The sequence below is a fragment of the Malus sylvestris genome, chromosome 12 (genome assembly GCF_916048215.2).
Source record: "Malus sylvestris chromosome 12, drMalSylv7.2, whole genome shotgun sequence".
Classification (NCBI taxonomy): domain Eukaryota; kingdom Viridiplantae; phylum Streptophyta; class Magnoliopsida; order Rosales; family Rosaceae; genus Malus; species Malus sylvestris.
The window spans coordinates 3,246,347-3,261,286 of NC_062271.1; the positions used below are offsets into that span (position 1 = coordinate 3,246,347).

General features: G+C 36.8%; 1 protein-coding gene across 1 annotated transcript; it reads left to right on the top strand.

Moving 5' to 3' along the window:
- Positions 1-4,938: 4,938 nt before the first annotated feature.
- Positions 4,939-14,571, top strand: LOC126592945 (probable UDP-N-acetylglucosamine--peptide N-acetylglucosaminyltransferase SPINDLY). The gene is made up of 18 exons (XM_050258761.1): positions 4,939-5,306; positions 5,766-6,220; positions 6,370-6,531; positions 6,625-6,800; positions 6,920-6,995; positions 8,010-8,138; positions 8,239-8,358; positions 8,458-8,526; positions 8,612-8,693; positions 9,094-9,188; positions 9,795-9,859; positions 10,217-10,415; positions 10,896-11,090; positions 11,502-11,596; positions 11,720-11,855; positions 12,019-12,236; positions 12,732-12,859; positions 13,769-14,571. The coding sequence occupies exons 2-18, from the start codon at positions 5,810-5,812 to the stop codon at positions 14,161-14,163; spliced, it is 2,751 nt and encodes a 916-aa protein (XP_050114718.1). The 5' UTR covers positions 4,939-5,306; positions 5,766-5,809; the 3' UTR covers positions 14,164-14,571.
- Positions 14,572-14,940: the final 369 nt, after the last annotated feature.

Sequence of the window (14,940 nt, forward strand, 5' to 3'; positions counted from 1 at the left end):
CAACTACTCAAAACCCTTTTTGGGTCTGCTATCCAATGCGAGAGGATAAACTAATTGTTCTCTAGTGCGAGAGGGTAAACCAATTCCCCGACACCTATATGGGTTTGCTCTCCAGTGTGAGAGGATAAACTAATTGCTCTCTAGCACGAGAGTGTAAACTAATTGCTCTCCAGGGCGAGAAGGTAAACTAATTGCTCTCCAGTGTAAGATGGTAAACTAATTCCTCGACACCCATCTAGGTAAGCTCTCCAGTGTGAGAATGCCACATAGCTTAAAAGATCGAATGCTTGAAGATCAACTAGGCAGCAAATGGTCATGGGCAGCAGCCACTTTTGCACTTAACAGTTCACTCATCCGACACTTTATCTTCAGCAGCTTCAATCGTGGCAGCTTTATCCTTGACTGCTCCATCTATGGCAGCTGAGAAATCAAACTCAAGTAGTTTCCTCATTTTTGGCAAGCAGCCCAGACATGGCAGCCTAAACTGTTGCCCATGCCACACCACTTCCTCGTCCAATGCCGAGATAATCCTTGGCTTCAATTAAGCCGAGCAGCACAAGCAATGGCCCCTGCCACATCACCTCCTTGGCCCATAACAAGCCGACTCCTGGCCCCTGCCAGCTGACATGCCGCACCCTGACGGCTGCCCTGTGGTAGCACCTCCCAAGAAGAAAACAAGGAGAATTAAGTTTTCCTTACATTGGTGCGGCGCGGAGAAGACGAAGAAAGCAATGAAAAATGGTCATTTGCACAAGCAAGTGTAGAAGATTGCTAGGGGAGGGGGAACAAATATCCTCTAAGCTTTCTCTCTTGTAGGGTAGAATAAATCGCTCTCGAAAGTTGATTTAACAACCCACTTAAGGTGGACTTAAATAGGCTTTGGGAGAAATTTATTTCCCTTTCCTAGAATGATCTAATTTCATATTAAAGAGGGAATTTACATCAAAATAGGAAGCAATCCTAAGTTTCCTACAGCAAGAAGATCTCTACACCTGCTGCCCTTTCATACGAGCAGCCCAGCAAGTGTGGGGGCATTTATGGAGCCAAAAAATAATCAAGATGCGACATGTGGATTTTTAGGTGAAGAGGACAAAATTACCCTGGAGACACACCGGGTTTCCTACACGTGAGTAGTGGAGAATCATCCATCAACCGAGTCAAAAGTGCCCAAAATAGGTAACAAGTTCAAATTTATCTCATCCATCCTTACTTCATATCCTCTACAAGGAAATCATTCCATAACCTTCAAAACTTTCCATATAAATTAAATTAATTAGGCTAATTAATGGATTAATCCATTAATCACCAAATTAATCATCATTACACCCCAATGCTCTATAAATAGGACTCCATTTTCTTTGAAATACTAAGTTCCATACTCTTGCAAAACTCCAAAAAACTCTCCAAATATTTTTCTCTCTAAATTCTAACTTTGGCATCGGAGGTTCTTCGGCCAAAACCCCCCCAATTCATCGTGGGCGCGTGAGGCTCTTGGTCTTGACCGAAGGTGTTAATTGTTTTGTAGGTGCAATTTTGTCCAAGATCAAGGAGGAAGAAAATTTGCATTCACAACACTTGCATCACTGGCTGGGAGTTGCCCACTATTTTGAGAAATGATAAAAAACAATCCTAACACAACTCTTATTATTTAATCTCTCATCTTCCCGTTGAATGGCATCCTTTTCTTCTCTCTCTTCTTTTTGGGGTGTGTCTCTATTATATCATTTTCCTACTCCTCAAATCAAATGGTTCCATACAACATGCCCAATGATGTGAAAACACAATGGTGAGGAGAACCTGGTGGGTCCCGAGAAGGACATTCATGCATGTTTTCTTTTCCTCAGCACCCAACTTTCAACATTAAGATTGATTGAATTTGCTTGCTGATGACCACTGTTTGATATTGAGACACACATTGACATTGCACGACCCTACAACATATTGGCAATCATCCACCTTGATCTGATTTTCAATGTTTTATATTCCGAAGCGTTTGTAAAATATCTAATAACGATCTAACAATTCAATGATTTTGACGAAGTTTTAAATGTGAAATCAAACACATACACAACGAATTAGGCACATGCTTACATTAAATGACAAAATTTTGAAGAGTTGTACTAGTGATAGCCGCCAACACACGTTTAACATTTCTAAACCTGTAGTGGTCACAATCCATCGAGATGACAATATCGATATATTAGGCTTGAGTCTAGTCGAAAGGTATGTAATTTGTAGATAACATCATCACATGATTTCCATTTTACCAAAGGTCACTTCCTCCGCTATCAATTCTATCACCGCAAAGGATATTGATCAGGAGAAACATAGCGACTGAACAGTATAGTTTCATGTGAAACATTTAGAAGATTTGTTTCTTTCATTTTGTTTACCAATAATACCATTCAACGTTGGGAAATTTGGAAAAATAACCAAATTTTAGATCTCATATAGAATTATAACCACTATTTTAATTTTAGGGTTCTTTAGATATAAACTCATGCAACACTTATTTTCTTAACAAAAACCCATCTCGTTTTAAACATTCAAATAAAACCCAAATTTGAAATAAATTGCCATGTAAACAAATAAATACCTATTATTTTCAAAATATATACAATTGTGCCACAACACCCTAATTATGTTGATGAATTTAATTACCACCATAATTATAGCAAATAAGTGCTTTATTATTACAAAATTATCTACTTTATACTTGTATTACCATCATCTGTTCCGTTTCTTTTATTTGTTTGACAATCATTGTAGGTAAATTATTTTGCATGTATACGTTAGGCACATTTTGTTGTTATTATATCTGTGTGAAATAAATTACCTATATTTTTAAGTAGAATAAGGGTAATTAATTAACTTTGAATCAATTGGCTAAAAACATTATTTTATTTTGTAGGTAAATAATTTTGCATGTATTATTACATATACTAGGCACATTTGTTGTTATTATGTGTTGTTTGCAATCAATCAACATTCATTTATTTTGTAGGTAAATTATTTTGCATGCATTATTACATAAGTTAGGCACATTTTGATATTATTATATATATGTGTATGCAAATAGCTTAAATAACTTTTGAATCAAATAGTATTTATTTATTTATTACGTAGGTAAATTATTTTGCATGTATTATTTTACCTGGAACTTATATTGTTATTTTATATATGTAATATATTGGTAATTTTGAATAAAATAAAATTTTTATATTTGTAAAAAAATGCTAATTTACTTGTTACAATTATTTGAAAAGGAAAAAAATGCTCATTTTTACATAAATATGAACACAACTATATAAGGAAACAAAACTTTAATGTCATGTAATTTTTGTTATTAATATGCATTGAAATCATGACACTCAAAATTTTCTTTTCCAAATCTGCATAAACATTTCAAAACGTTTAATTGAATGAAATAATATAAAATAAATGTAGATAATAAGTAATAAACCCAAAGTCAATAATATTAGGGGTAATTTAGACATTCAAAAATACCAATTTTGCCAAGTGATACTTAATTATGGATATTGCTTAGTTGGAGCCTAGTCATTGGGTTTTTATCAGAAAATTTTACAATTGGGGGTTTTAGTTAATGATAATTATAACCAAAACTTGATGTAAAAGTATTAATATACCCTTAATACTAGGGTTTCTCATAACAACCACAACACAACCTTTAAACTACCTTAAAATGTTGAGGATTATTGCAGATTGAGGCCACTGAATTAACTTTCTCTTTAATTAGCAAGACAACCTATGAGAATGTTCTTCAGAAGGTACTAATTCCATAGCTAATTATTATTTTTGTAATTAGATACTTCGATTTAGTGTTTCACTGACTAAATTGCATACATTCCAATATATTTTTCCAGTGGATGAAGAAAAAATATGAAATTGCATATGCAAAGTGAATAGTGAAAACAAAAAAGTGATGAAGATTAATTTCTCATTTTAGGATAGTTTAAAGGTTTGTTTTGGTTGTTGTGAGAAACTCTAATAATAAGGGTATATTAGTACTTTTACATCAAGTTTTGGTTATAATTATCATAAAATTAATATGGTGGCTATAATTCTATATGGGATCTAAAATTTAGTTATTTTTCCAAATTTCCCTTCAACGTTTACTCGTACATCACATTATGAATCAAGTTACTAGTATGCACGCATACCACGCTTCTGTTAAAATGATTTAATGTCTCGTACACAAACATGATATGCATACGTTACTGTTTCATTTCATCTGATTTCGTTTATTTAAAGATAAATATATGTTTAACAATCTACGTCACTTACCGTTTCTTTCAAGCACACATAACGCTTGTCTTCTTTATTCACTTAGATTGATTTCTTTCTTTCTTTCTTTATGATAATATTTGGTGGAGTAAAGGGGAAAATACCAATTGGCAATTATACCCCTACACCCGGAGCACATTGCCCACAATGGACTAGAGTAGTCAAGCACTCAAGCTCACCCAATCTTACCTTAATAAGATTTTGAAGAATTTTTTGATTTTTTTTTTCAAACAAAACCATTATGATCCTGATTTGTGCATTACGTTACTAATCACGTTGCTAATACATGCGAGTGTCGATTGTTTGATACATTGTTTAAATGAATTTTACTTATTTTTAAAACAGATATATCTCGTAACGTAACTTTTTTTTGTTTTATTTATCCGCTCATGTTTCCTTTTTCTTTATAAATACTTTATCAGAATTAATGTGTCAAACACCAAATATCCCGTGTAGAGCCAGATCACATTGGCCACAATGGTAGAAAGGCAAAGATGTCATTCCGTCTAGGGCTTTTTGGGGCTCGCCAACAATGACACTGCCCGTAATTCACACGCCGAGTCGCCGAGTCGCCTTGCGTTTTGCGCGGTCTCAAGACTCACTTTTAGCGCAGTGGCATAAATGCAAATACCGATCACAAACAGGGTTAAAGACAAAGACACTCACAAACGTCGTGATTAACGGGACACACTCTCTCTCCCCCCTCTCCCTCCGCCTCCTCCTGGGTTTTCTGAGACACAGTCAATTCGACCTCTGTGTCTGAAGAGAGCCCGAGAGGCCGGCGCAGGGTTTCTCTACTTTTTACCGTAAAACGGTAAAACCCCACTCTCTTTCTCTCTCTCATCTCTCTCTCTCTCTCTCTCTAGCTACAAGTGGCCATTTACCAAGGAGCTCTGAGTTGGCTCCGGCGGACGCCATAGCCGTGGCCTAATCTCAGCCGTTGATCCCTCGCCATTTCCCGCTCTATTTCGGCACAGCAGGGAGCACCTCCGGCTCCAACTGTACGCTTCAAATTTCCCAGTTTTCCATTTGTTTATTTTTCCCTCTCGTTTTACTTCTTCCTTAATGCCGTCTTTTCAGTTTAATATCGTGTTTATGTTCTAAAAGACCATGTCTTTTTATCGGTACGTGATCCCGGTGTATTGGGGTTTGGTTGCTTACTCAATGATCGGTTGGTTTCAGTGGAGTGGCTGACTGTGATCGCCCTAATTCAATTAGGGTTTGGAATTGTGGTTAATGGGGGTGTTTAGAATAGGTAATTAGGTTTTGCAGGGACTTGTTTTGATAGTAATGCTGCTACATGGCTACCTAACTTAGTTTGAGAGTCGATTTCTCGAGCCTTTGTCCAAGTCAGGATTGTACTGAATTTTCAATGTCTTGGGTTTTTGATTGGCTTATGTGAAATTTTGAATTTCAAGTTCGCTGTTAGAACCGAATGTTTATGTCGAATTTGTATGTAGGTTGGTTTTGTTCCAAAAAAGAGGGAGCTTTTATCGATACGCAAATGGCATGGACGGAGAAAGATGTTGGTAATGTGAGAAATGGAGAGCCGGCCGGAGAGAATGGATTCTTGGATGGTTCGCAGCCTTCTCCTAGTACCAGTGGTTCTATAGTTGTTGGAGTTCCGGCAGGGAAGGTGTTTGAAGTGAAAGATGCTCTTTCTTATGCCAACATTCTTCGTTCGAGGAACAAGTTTTCTGATGCTCTAAGTCTTTACGAGACTCTGTTGGAGAAAGATCCCGGAAACGTGGAGGCTCATATTGGAAAAGGAATATGCTTGCAGATGAAGAATATGGGAAGGCTTGCTTTTGACAGTTTCGCAGAAGCCATCAGGTTGGACCCACAGAATGCGTGCGCTCGCACACATTGTGGAATTTTGTACAAAGACGAGGGTCGTCTAAGGGAAGCTGCCGAGGCATGATCCTGTTACTTAACTTTCTATTTTTATGGAAAAGAAAAGAAACAGTATTTCTCTTGATCTGATTTTTTGTGCTTTGATGATTGATTATTTATGATTGAAGTTATGAAATTTTACCAGTTACTATTCAATTTTTCTTGGAACAGTCTTATCAAAAAGCTCTAAAAGCAGATCAATCCTACAAACCTGCTGCGGAATGCCTAGCCATTGTATTAACCGATCTTGGAACAAGCTTAAAGCTTGCCGGAAATACTCAAGAGGGACTGCAGAAGTATTATGAAGCTTTGAAGACAGATCCGCACTATGCTGTAATTTAATATTCTCCTTCCCCCTTTTAACCTTTATTTTTCTTGTTTACTGTTCTTACAAATTTGTATTCTTACCTCACTCTGGAAATGCAGCCTGCATATTATAACCTTGGTGTTGTCTACTCCGAAATGATGCAATTTGACATGGCCCTTACTTGCTATGAGAAGGCTGCATTGGAGAGGCCGATGTATGCTGAAGCATATTGCAACATGGGTGTCATTTACAAGAATCGTGGTGACTTGGAGTCTGCTATTGCTTGCTACGAGAGGTAGTCTACTGTTTGCGTTCCTCTTGTCATTCTAAGTTGGGGCTTGCATATATATAACTGTAAATCTGTTTGATGATCTATGCTGATGCGTTTCTTGGTTGGTTGCTATGCTTTACCAGGTGTCTTGCTGTTTCGCCAAACTTTGAGATTGCAAAGAATAATATGGCAATAGCATTGACAGATTTAGGAACAAAGGTGATATTTCGTTATTTTTTTTCATTTTGGATTCTTCCCTTATTGATATTTTGGTTTGTTGTAATCGACTACATTACTCTTACGTGTTTTCCTATAAAACTTACATTTTGGTTTTGCTACCTAATTTTTACTCTCTGTTCATCATTGTTTTGTCGGGTTTATTGACTAATGATTGGTTTGGTGAAGAAGTGGACGATTTTGTTTATTGTGCTTTGGTCCGAAGAGAATTTGTGTCCTAGAGGCAGTGTCGAATTCATTGCACTTTCCATGTCACTAGGTGCTCCCTGACATTTTTGTGCTAAGATTACACCAAAAGAAATGTGCACTGAAATGAATTTAATCAATCCTCAATGATAAATCCGTTCGGTAAGACAAATTAGGTTTGCCAATCCCAAGATATGCTCACACCATGGACATAGGTTGTAAACTTTTAACTATGCATATTGTTTTCTCGATGAGCACTAATTATCCGTATTTGACATAGATAAAAGAGATATTAAATGGTGAAAATCATTGAAGCATTTTGTACAGAGTGTATAGTCCTAACTTTTTAGTGTTTCTATTTAAAGAGAATACTGTTTAAAATGCAGAAATGCTTTATTTGTTGCTCATAAATTTCATTTATCCATATTTGTGGTTGCTTAAATTTCCACAACTGAAAAGGGTGGCTAGACTCTGGTGATCTCATTATATAATTCCTTAAACATTTTTAATTGACTATTTTTTTACTAAATTAACTTAATCAGTAACATCCATGAAGAAATATTAGTGGTCAAACCTGAGTTGGATTTACTTTGTGTGAGATAAACATGATGTGCTAAGTATTAGCTGCAATGAACCCAAATGTTTTTGTTCTCTAGAATCTTTCGTCATCTGTTCGGTCTATCTATTTTTGTTTTGTGAAGATGATAACACCACTAGCTTATTTTCTTGAAATTTTTATATTTCTATTTTCTCATTATGAATTTCCAATTTTCTACATCTGATTTTGGATTCAGCAACATGTCTATTTAGGTTAAATTGGAAGGAGACATTGATCAAGGCATATCCTATTACAAGAAGGCTTTGTATTATAACTGGCATTATGCTGATGCTATGTACAATCTTGGGGTTGCTTATGGTGAAATGCTTAAATTTGACATGGTAAATGTTTTTCTGTAAGGGGGAACTCTTATTTGGATGTGTTTTCTTTATGGTTTAGTCAGTTCTACATCGTTTGGGTAATCAATTTCTGTTTATGCAGGCAATTGTGTTCTATGAACTTGCTTTCCACTTCAATCCCCATTGTGCAGAAGCATGCAATAATTTGGGAGTAATATACAAAGATCGAGACAACCTTGATAAAGCAGTAGAGTGTTATCAGGCAATTTTTGATACTTGTACAAAAACATTCTTTCTTTTATCCCTTCTAAAATACTGAATGAATGACATTACCATCATCCCATTTGTTATCAATTTGCAGTTGGCTTTGTCAATCAAACCAAACTTCTCACAATCGTTGAACAATCTTGGTGTTGTCTACACTGTTCAGGTTGAATTTTAAACCCTTTAATGTGTCAGACTCTAGAATGTCTATACATCAAACAGTTGCTGACTGCCCTTTTTGCTATTGGCAGGGTAAAATGGATGCTGCTGCAAACATGATTGACAAAGCTATAATTGCAAATCCCACATATGCAGAAGCATACAACAACTTAGGTCGCTCTCTTTTTCTTTCTTACTGTTGTCTTTGGACCTTATGTTTTGAAGTGATTGATGGAATTCAAGTACATCTTAATATAAAATTCGAATAAATACTATATTTATTTATTTTGTTAAAGAGCACGAGATCTTTCAAAAGGTGCAGTCTATTAAAGTAAGAATTCTTATGATAATGCCAAATTCCTATTTTGAGAGAGCCCCATATTGAAATCAATGTTTCCTACTCGCCTAATTTAAGGAAATGGGGAAAGGTCCTGTGACTGCGAGTGATATTTCATAAACAGCATCTAGAACTTCTATACTTGTTCCCTTGTGGTGGATTATGTTTCATTTTGCTATAATTATTTTTTATTTGAATTTTTTTCTATATTAATTTTTCTTTATCATTTAAGTACAGGGGTACTCTACCGAGATGCTGGAAATATTACTCTCGCTATTGGTGCATATGAGGAATGCCTCAAAATAGATCCTGATTCCCGAAACGCAGGCCAGGTATTAATACTCTAGACTCTCATGGGATTTACTCACAAGAGTGCAAAGTTTTTTTTTTATCATGCTGTTGTAGGTTATACCTGTAACATCTAGCATGTTGATTTTTTTTTTCTTTATAACGACTGGTGGTGCCTTAACTTGATAGCTTGGCTAATATATTTCCTGTAGCTAAGTTGGGTTTGTATTTGTTAGAGCTGCTAGTTGGTGAATTTGAAACCTTAGCTCTTGTTCATCACTTGATATTTGACATATCTTTTATGATTATTAATTTATTAGAACTTGCATGAGTACCACGTGTGGAAAGTTGTTCTTATCTTAAGATTTTCATTGAACATGTTACTTTTTCTTGCCAATTCCTTGAAGGTTATGGTATATTGATTTTCCCCTGAGCTCCTGCACCTTCATTTCTTCTTCCATGGTTTCTTCCAAGAACTTTCTTTTTAGAGTGATCATCAATGAAATTCTAAGATATCTTGGTTGTAGTTTGAGGAAGCAGCTAAATGAGTGTTTATTTTTTAATTGTAGCTGCTTCCTGATGTCTCCTACTGAAGAAGGTCTTTGCAAGTATTGGTTTTAATCTCTACATGCCTGACCATTTTTTTGCAGAATCGATTGCTTGCAATGAACTACATAAATGAAGGACTTGATGATAAACTTTTTGTCGCTCACAGGTCTCAACTAATCCCTCTTTAACTTTACATGATTACTTTCCCTCCTCTCTTATTCAGTGAATGTAATAAGCTTCATATAAAAAGAAAAGAAATTGACTATAAATAAAAACATTGGTACATTTTGAAGCTATAGCCTAGTCTCATAGTTATATAGCTATTTTAAAAAAAAAAAAATTAACATTACCTTTATAATAAAGTTACTTTATAAATGTTTTGTCTAGTGTTAGGACAATTGTAGTCTTCTTATTGGTGTTTATATATTCTTTTTTATGTTCTTGCCAATTTCACAGCAGTGTTTAACCTTTAAATCGCGAGTTGTAGATTTGTTGATGCTCAGTTGAATTTATTTACATGCAGGGACTGGGGTAGGCGCTTTATGAGGTTATATCCACAGTACACTTCATGGGACAATCCAAAAGATCCAGAACGACCCCTTGTGATTGGATACGTGTCTCCTGATTATTTTACGCATTCTGTTTCATATTTCATAGAAGCTCCGCTTGCCCACCATGAATACACAAAGTACAAGGTGGTTGTGTATTCTGCAGTAGTGAAGGTATTGATCTTCTTCATTTTATTTTTACATTCATCCATGTTAGTTGTCCATTTTATGTTTAAAGTTGAGCTTCCTGTAGACCGTGTCTTAACTTTTTCATTTGCAGCTTTTGCCAGAATTATACTCTGTGCTTTCAGTTCTCGTTATAACACATTTTCTAAAACCATATGTTTAATGAGAACTTGTCATCATACCATATACTTATTTTTGTTTTCCTCATCTCCTGTCTTCATTTCTTCCCTGTCCGGCTGTCCCCTAACCAAATAGACCTACTATCCTAGGATTTGTCAAAAATTGCTTAGTTAATTCTCAGTTGGTCGTAAGTCACATGTTCTCTTGAAAGTATCATTTAATTTTTTTATATATTTAATTTCATGCTGTTATAAAGTTAATAACTTTTAGTTGTCTATAAGATCAAATACTGTATGAGATATTTTATCCCACACACAATTCGGAATTGACTTTTATATAATGTCACAGGCAGACGCCAAGACTATTAGGTTTCGGGAGAAAGTCTTGAAAAAGGGTGGGATTTGGAGAGATATATATGGGATTGATGAAAAGAAGGTTGCAAGCATTATTAGAGAAGATAAGGTTGATATCCTGGTGGAACTTACTGGCCATACAGCAAACAATAAATTGGGAACAATGGCATGCAGGCCCTCACCTGTTCAGGTATGTTGAAAGGTGTTCTATCCGTTCTCAGGCAGTTGGCTTTAAACGTGTTCTTGTTTTCTGTGTATCTTTCTTTGTTGACTTTTATCTTATAGACTTACAGTATAATATACAACGTATTTTATAATTGTTGCAAATCTAGATTTTTTTTTCCTTTTGGCCTCAGCAAATCTGAAAGTTGAGGAAGTTCAAGATAAATCTTTATCCTAGAACAGGCGGTTGTGGTTTTCCTTTTTATTGGGCAACTTTCAAAGCATTGTGAGATGCTTTATATATTGAAGCCTAATATATTCCTTTTCAGTCCGAAAATGACGCCTCCCGTTAAATTTGTTCCTTTCATTTTCATGTGCCTCACTCAGTTTACGGGATTGTTTTCTTTAAGTAGCTAACCTTCTATTGCTGGATTTACAGGTGACCTGGATTGGCTACCCAAACACAACTGGTTTGCCGGCAATTGATTATAGAATCACAGATTCTCTGGCCGATCCTCCTGATTCAAAGCAGAAGTAAGTCTAGTACCATTTACTCCTATGATAATTACTCTTTTTCTTCTGGATTCAAGGATGAGTATCTGATAGAGAGTAGGTAGTACTGGTACATTTTTAGTAACCGTCTGTTTTTTTGGTCAGGCATGTTGAGGAGTTGGTTCGATTACCCGATTGCTTTCTTTGTTACACACCTTCCCCTGAAGCAGGGCCTGTTATGCCCACTCCTGCTCTTTCCAATGGCTTTGTTACTTTTGGTAGCTTTAATAATCTGGCGAAGGTATTATTTAGGTTTCTTTTTTTCTCTTGGTAATCAAGCATATAGCTGCAGCCATAAGCAATCTTATCACGTATCATATTATAAAACTCTTGTTTCTTACCGGAAAAAGGATTACATTTGTATAATGTTTTTTTCTCACTACTCTTTTCTCCCCTCTTATTAGATCACTCCAAAAGTGCTACAAGTTTGGGCAAGAATTCTTTCTGCAATTCCGAATTCTCGCCTTGTGGTGAAGTGTAAGCCTTTTAGTTGTGATAGTGTGAGAGAGAGATTTCTTTCAACATTGGAGCAGCTGGGGTTGGAACCTCTACGTGTTGATCTTCTGCCTCTAATTTTACTCAACTACGATCATATGCAAGCCTATTCTCTCATGGACATTAGGTAAATTGGAGATATTTTTTCTTACATTTGGAAGGACAATAGTGTTACTAGTGTCAAAGTTTGTTTATATTTCTTGTCTATTTATCTCGCTTGGATGGTCAAGGGGAGCAATTTTCCCATGTGTGGGCTCATTTCCTCTGGATTCTTTAATTATTGTGTAGTCAAACAAAAATGAGCGTATGAAGTAATTTTTACTCAGGCAAACAGGAGACTTGATCTTGACTAGTAAAGATCAATTAATCTAGTTTTTAGAGTCACTCTGAAAATAAGTTAAAGAAGGAACAAAAAACAATTAAGTTGACCTGACAATAATGTGAATAGAGCAACTTGCGATGCTTTGTAGAAATTAGAGCACCATTCCAGAACTTCTGATGTGCATGCAATAAAGTTTTACTGGATTCTGACCTGCTGGCGGCACATTTTAGGAAGGGTTTCACTTGTTACTGTTGGATCTTGTTTGGAGGTTCTAACCGAATTTATCTTCTCTATATGTAGTTTGGATACTTTTCCATATGCTGGAACAACCACAACATGTGAATCCTTATACATGGGAGTCCCGTGTGTTACTATGGCTGGTTCAGTACATGCACACAACGTTGGTGTTAGTATTCTCAGCAAAGTTGGTAAGTGTTTCTTTTCCTCCTTTTTTAATCAATGTCTTTCTGGTGTACCAAGTACCATGCATGGTTGCTCTGAAGAGACCTATTTCTTTATTTGCCTTATTGTTGGTTGCATATTTTGGTTTATATCTCCCATATGGCTAAGAAGAGAGAATATGTGTCACAAGCTCTAGGACACCTGAGATCAATTCTCACTGTGACAGGCACAAACTTCGTAAACATTCTCCAAACTTGACTAGGTAAAGAGACGCACCAGTTTAAAAATAAATTCCTTCAATATTGAACTTTTGATGGATGTGCACATGGGCGGATCCACCTTGGGGCAAGGTGGGTCAGCTGACCCCCACAAGCTCAGAAATCCTCTATGGAAGAGCTGGGCGCTGCCCTTTGAACCTTGAAAGCTGCCCTCCAACTGCGCTTCGAATTGTCTTTATGGGCCTTGGGCAGGGTAGCTGCTATCGTCGTGCCTTTTGTATGCGTTGCTATGGGCATCTGTCAATAGGCTAACTTCGCATTTGTTGGCACTTGTTGGCATATGTCGGCATGCTCGCTCAAAAGCTATTGACATTAGTCGACAAGCTCTTGGCATTTGTTGGCACTTGTCGGCATCTATCGGCATGCTCGCTCAAAAGCTATCGACATCAGTCAACATGCTCGGAAGTTGTTGGCATCTATTGACAGGCATGCAATATGAGGCAAATGACGTTAGGCCTACTAAAGCTCGATGAAATGCCAATTTGCATGCTATTCAGTTCAAAAAAATTTGCACGCTGTTCGCTATTCTTGCTGACTCCCAATAATATTTCCTGGATGTGCACGTCTTACTGTCATTCTGCATGTGTGTTCTTGTTAATGATTGATCATTGTTTTACCGCTGATAGAACCTAACCGATTAAAGTGAACTAAATACAGGGTTGGGAAATCTGATTGCTAAAAGTGAGGATGAATATGTCCAGTTGGCAGTGCAGCTGGCCTCTGACATCACAGCGCTTTCGAATTTGAGAATGGGTCTCCGGGACCTTATGGCCAGGTCGCCTGTCTGTGATGGACCAAAGTTTACCTTTGGGCTGGAGTCTGCATACAGGAGCATGTGGCACAGTTACTGCAAAGGTGATGTGCCATCACAACGGCAAATGGAAATGCTACAAGAGGAAGTAATCGCTGAAGATCCAGCTGCTGGAGTCTCTGATCCAACAAGTATTACAACACCAAGAGAAGGCCCTCCTGGATCTATTAAGACTAATGGATTTGGTCCTCTTCCACAGCCTGTGCTTAACCCCTCTACTTGTGAAGAGAATGGAGTCTGATGGGTACATACCTGAGGCGTTGGTACGGAGTACAAAGCCATATTGCTGTTCTGGGTGATTTGATCTGCCTATAGTGGAATTGAGTCTGGTTGTAACGATGGAAGCACTATGTTTACCTGCCCAGGATCACATTTTTTTGGGAAACAACTGCTGGCAGCACTCGGAGTGGATATTATTCTGCGCAAGAAATACGTCTTTCTATGCTTGACCCATGAAAGAAAGAGGTGATGCTATGAGCTATTATCTTAGTTAGCTGTCTGCAATTTTTCCCGACTATATAATTGTGGTTTGTAAATTGTAAGAGAGCCTTTTTTTTCTAATTTTGTAGGTGTTGCTTGTATGATTTTTAAACAGCATAGTTGGTATGTCAGATTACCTACTCATTTCCTGGTTTGGTTAACAGTTAAATCCTGCCTTCTCTCTCATAGTTCTACGATTTAATCAACCTGTTTGCAGATGGATTTTGTGTGTAAAGTTTAGCGTGTCTCGACGCTATGATTCGCGGAATGTTTGTTCTTCGTGTAATAAGATTTACCCGCTCTTCCGATACTAGTATAATCTTCTGAAAGGCCTGCACTGCCTGTGTGTGTCACAAATGAAGGATGTTAACGCTTGCATTTCTGCTTTCTCCTTCTCCATTCATCCTCTTGTTTATGTTCCTTGATTCTCATTTTATTATTCCGTTCGAAGGCTAGAAAAAAAGGACTGCAAGGCTGAAAAGGGAAGCGAGAAAATCACTTCTCCAAATCAATGCAATTGCCGTAAGGATTGGTAATT

Bases quoted from the DNA above. Each gene is read 5' to 3' on its own strand.
- LOC126592945 (XM_050258761.1), top strand. From the start codon at position 5,810: ATGGCATGGACGGAGAAAGATGTTGGTAATGTGAGAAATGGAGAGCCG. The intron at 8,359-8,457 runs GCAATTTTTGAT...ATCAATTTGCAG, and splicing joins AAGCAGTAGAGTGTTATCAG to TTGGCTTTGTCAATCAAACC. The intron at 10,416-10,895 runs GTATTGATCTTC...ATAATGTCACAG, and splicing joins TGTATTCTGCAGTAGTGAAG to GCAGACGCCAAGACTATTAG.